The sequence below is a fragment of the Epinephelus moara genome, chromosome 14 (genome assembly GCF_006386435.1).
Source record: "Epinephelus moara isolate mb chromosome 14, YSFRI_EMoa_1.0, whole genome shotgun sequence".
NCBI lineage: Eukaryota > Metazoa > Chordata > Actinopteri > Perciformes > Serranidae > Epinephelus > Epinephelus moara.
In genome coordinates this window covers 30,684,639-30,689,889 of record NC_065519.1, presented here as the reverse complement: position 1 = coordinate 30,689,889, position 5,251 = coordinate 30,684,639, and the positions used below count along the sequence as shown (strand labels likewise).

The following is a 5,251-nucleotide window of genomic DNA, read 5'->3' as shown; positions in this document are numbered from 1 at the left end:
GCAATCGTACTATCAATTTTTCAAACACTCTGTCTGAATACATTGCTCTTCTTAATGGGTTCAGTTGACTATTTAATCTGCAATTTCCTATGACCTGTATCCCAAACACACACCATGTGAAACTACATCGGCAACTGTGCACTCAGTGGGTATGGACTAGTATTCAATATGACTCTGTCACAGAGAACAACCACTGACTCCACAGCTGTGCAGAGCTTGTTAACCTCCTTTAGCTCATCGCTTTGGGTTTACAGCAGCAGCCATTCAGCAGCCTGTTTCAAACAACCACTGTGCACTACCTTTCCATAAACAGCAGGCAGACAAAGTTAGAGACTAGTTTGTGAATAAAGTGGAACATCTAGCAGTTTAAGAGACATATGTTTTTCTTAGGAGTTGGTGAAGACCAAACCAGAGCCAAAAGGAGAGTGAATATTGAACTTATTCTCCAGGTGGACGAACATAGCATCAATGTGATAATCATGTTACTCTATGTCTGACAGCTTCTTTTAATGTTCCTCTGTCCTCCAGTGGTCCAGAATTGATAAGGAAAGATTTAAAATGATTGCATCATTAAAAATTATTCATTTTTTCAAGACAGAGTCAAACTGTGACTTTTGAGACACCACAGCTCTCCTCACTATACCTAAAATAAGTCTGGAGTTTTTGAGCATTATGGGCACACTCTTCAAGGCTAGGTCCATAAAGAATAAGTCAATGAGAGTTGGTTGGTAAAAGAAAAAAGTTGATTTTCAAAAGTTTTACTCACAGAGCATTAGGCAGAGTGGTGCAATCTCCATCCTGTGTCGATGCTGTCAGCCCTCCACTGACAAGTTTTACATGGTAGCCTACCACATCCTGACCAAACACAGGAAATCATGCAGGTCATCGCTGAAAAATAGAAACACAGCAAAAAGAATTCATGTTCTGCAATGGAAACACACATTTTCCAAACTTGCTTGAACTCTAAGTTTTTAAAACATGTTCAAAAGTAGTAGAACCAGATGTCAGCATTCATTCAATCACAAAACAAGCTTTGGAAAGTGATGCTGTCAGAAAGCACAGATGACATACTCAGATCTTTTACTGAAGTAAAGCAGTGCCACTGGAGTGGAGTATGAGTGGTAAGTGGTATGAAAAGAAAATGCTTGACTCAATACAAGTACCTTAAATTGTACTTAAGTAAATTACTTAAGTAAATATACTTGTATCTTTCAACATTCTCAGTGAGTGCCTAAAGTCTCCATGGGACACATTTCACAGTTTGCAAATGATCGTTTATCCATCCCACTTCTTGTCTGTTTCACCTGCCACGGAAACTTCAACATGAGAATCAACCCAATCAACGTAAAGGTCATTCTCCCACCAAAGAGCACAGTGTCAAACCTGTCATCAGCCACAAGAGGCTTTTTTTTTTTACATTTCCGTGAAACAGAATATGAAGCAACCGCGTAAACAAGAGACAAAAGAGTCAAACACAGTCAGACTGGAAAACTTTATGGTTCATCTGAGCCGCAAATACACCCGGAAATAGGGGCCGAGCAACAGCGCAAGAACCTAGCTTCTTCTTTGTTTTCCTCCAAATGAATAGCATTTTTAGCAACAAGTGTTGTGCTCAGATTTAAAAAAAATGTCTCTGTAGCGCCCCCTACAAAACTTCAACGAAACATCCCCTGTGGTATGTTTAACCTAGAGGTATGAAAATTGGCAAACAACATCCCAAGACATACAAAAAAGTCTCTTGGAGCCATGCCCTAAATCCAGCGAAGTAAGCAATTTTTAATTTACTTGGCAATTTTTGTGCATTTTTGGCCATTTCCAAGGGTCGTACTTTACCACACTCCTCCTACAGATTTGATGTGATTTTCTGATGCCTTTCCATGGTCACATGGTTTGATGTCCGGACATCAAACCATGTGACCATGGCAAGGCGTAAAACTTCTATGTTTCACCATGAAACAGGAAGTGGTTTGTAACTCCAGCAAGCATGATCCAATCTGCCCCAAACTTCACAAGACACATCTACATGCCAATAATAATAGTTATAGCGCCCCCTATTAGTAACAGGAAATGACATATTTTACGCTTTCATTTACTTTTCCTTGTAGGTTTGCTTTGAAAAGTCTTAAAACCTTGATGACGCTGTCTGGTGAAAAGTTTTTGTCAGACGGCATTACTGTTGTGTGGCAGCCATTTTTGCACGTTTTGCCATAAAACAGAAGGTTGTTGTAACTTCAGCATACATTGCCCAATGTGCCTAAATTTTTTCATGCATGGTAAGAGTCCCAGCCTCATGATATCTATTTGCCAAATTTAAGTTACAATTGGCATAGCGCCACCTACTGGCAATAGGAAATAACATGTTTTATACTTTGATATACACCTCCAAGGGTATGGCTAACAATATAGCCATGGTGATGCCTTTTTCACAACAAAACAGGAAGTTGTTGTAATTTCTGTGTACCTTGTCCAATCTGCTCCAGATTTCACTTGTTTTATAAAGCTGAAAACACATTGGCACTGCAGCAGCGTGGCGACTTGCTTCAAGTGCCACCCCTAGTACACTGGATGTGTCATGCTGCAACTTATCAACAGTCAACCACACAAAGCTATTATTGCTTTCACTGAAAGATCTGTACTTCCACCACCTATGCGTTAGCTTAGCTTAGCTTGATTTCTCACCTGAAGAGCCGATCTCCAGAGTTGTGACTCTACAGGAACTATCTTTTAGGCCATGGTCTTTATAATGACGGGACTGGCAACAAGAAGTGTTGTCTGACAACTATCTTTGATTTACATGACATTTACATGGTGGTCTACAGTTGATACACAACAACATGCCGTATGATCACTGTGTTCTCCGCCCGTTCATTGCTGCTTGCAGCTTTAATTTTGGTTTGAAGACAGGTTTTGAAGCATTTGTCTCCACAGTATTGGACAATGAAAAACTGAACGTCTTTCCAGAATCAGTGTTCCTCCGGAGTCTCCACACACCTCACTGTGAGTCTCCAGATGTGATGCTTTTGAATGCTTGTGATAAACTGGATGAATTGTCACAGTTCCTCCTCCATGACACCTGCCTGCCTGTTGCGTGTGTGTTTTTAGTTTTAAGCCTTTATAGTGTGACTGATATGTGCTCGGTTTGTTTTGGTTTTGTCTGACTGTTGGCTCCCCTTACCACTTCCTGTCTGTCTCTCTCTCTACCCATCATCTGGTATCTATACACCTGCCTGTCATCAAACATTCACCCCTGCCTTACAAGAGCCTGCACCAACAGCCAGTCCCTGCAAGCTCTCACACTAGTTAATTTGTTTCCCTGTTAAGCCTTTCTGTTGGTTTGTTTGCCAGCCTGCCCAACCGAAGCTTCTGCCAGCCACCATCTACCCCTGCCTGTTTTCCACAACAACACATTACTTCTCTTTCTCACCTCATCTACAGCAATAAAATGCAACATATACATGAATGCAGCAGAAATATTGATCCAAAAACAGCAGTTAAAATAGTAAAAACACTGACAGGGAACACTTAACTGCACAATGGATACTTTTACTTTTCAGTTTTGTTTTGTTTTTTGCTGATACTACATACTCTTACTACCCAGTGAACGCAGTGGGTAGTAACCAAAAGAATGAGATCGCAGATACACGCGACCAAAATAAGCTTCCTCTGTGGGGTGGCTGGGCTCAGCCTCAGGATGCGTTCACACCTGCCCTGTTTGGTTTGGTTCAATCTAACTCAAGTTCGTTTGCCCCCTCAGTGCAGTTCATTTGGGCAGGTGTGAACGCACCAAAACACCTGGACCGAAACCTTCTTAAAGAGGTGGTCTCAGTCTGGTTACAAAGGAACTCTGGTGCGGTTGGTTTGTGGTGAGAAGGTGTTCCGACCTGGATGTGAAGCAACTGCAGTCACATGACACATTGTTTGGGTTAAACATGAGCATGTTACAGTCCTGGAGGATTATTAATGTGCACCTCCTCCTGTACTGCCTTAATATGCACATTCAGCACATCCAATGCATCAAAACATTGTTTTCTAGTTGGAGCCGCGTTTGCCTCGTTTTCAAACTATATGCTTTGACTAAAATGAACAATGACAGCAATATAGTTTAGGAAATTATGCAGCTTTGTGACAACAATAGTCCCTGATTCAGACCAAAGGAGACGACTCTAGGTCTGAAAGCAGCCTTAGAGATAGGGGGAGGGGCTCACACATCCGGAGGGAGCTCGTAGTAGAGCCGCTGCTCCTTCGCATCAAAAGGGGTCAGTTGAGGTGGTTCGGGAATCTGATCAGGATCCTCCTGGGCGCCTCCTGTTAGAGGTGTTCCAGGCACATCCAACTGGTAGGAGGCCCCGGGGCAAAACCAGAACACACTGGAGAGATTCTATATCTAATCTGGCCTGGGAACACCTCGGGGTACCTTAGGAGGAGCTGGAAAGTGTCGCTGAGGAGAGAGACGTCTGGGGTGCTTTGCTTTGGCGTGCTGTCCCTGAGACCCGAGATGAACTGATGGACTACATACTTTTACTCCAGTAGGGTTTCTATGCTGAACACTTACTTGTAACAGAGTATCTTTACAGTTTGGTATTAGTACTTTTACTTCAGTAAATGATCTGAATACTTATTTCACGACTGAAACACTGACAGCCCAGAGCACGAGAGTCTGGACCACTCCTGTTTTCTCCTTGTGTATTGTACATCCATCTTTACTTAAGTTACATAATAATTCTATTAATTGATTCAATCAATCAGTAAACATTGCTTTAAGACATCGGAGAAGCTTTACAGTTTTCTGTCCTACCTGCAAGTGTAAAGACTTTTGTAAAAGTTTTTGTTACAGCAAAGACTCTTTCGGAGTATTTGTGCTGTACCACAGAAGACATTATGAGCTGACTAATTAAAGACACATAAAGTCCAGATAGATCATTTTGGGACCTGAGTTACAAGTTCCTTCCCTACAGTCTAAGCAAAAGGTGTCTGATTTACAAGATGAAAAAATGAAGCTCCATATTACTGTAACGCAAGAGGAAGTGGCATGTTCAGGTTAGGACCGCCATCTACTGGTATGCTGGAAGAACAGCAGCTACTTTGGGGAGGAGTCACTGAGAGAGGTGTTTATCAAATTAAAGGAGGATTCCAGAGAAAGATGTTGGTAATTGACCTCAGCACCTAAAAAAATACACCCCTCCTATCAGTGCCTTTCTCCTTATGGCGTTTCTCTGTCCTTTGCAGGAGCACAGCACAGTAACACTGTGTA

At 42.0% G+C, this 5,251-nt stretch overlaps 1 protein-coding gene across 1 annotated transcript in view; it reads right to left on the bottom strand.

Annotated features, from left to right (window-relative positions):
- The window catches only part of LOC126401002 (low affinity immunoglobulin gamma Fc region receptor II-c-like), a 10,027-nt gene extending 9,137 nt beyond the window's left edge, over positions 1–890 (bottom strand). The window contains exon 1 of the mRNA XM_050062031.1: positions 767–890. Within this exon, the coding sequence (XP_049917988.1) occupies positions 767–797 (31 nt within the window). The 5' untranslated portion in view covers positions 798–890. The remainder of the gene's footprint in view (positions 1–766) is intronic.
- Positions 891–5,251: the final 4,361 nt, after the last annotated feature.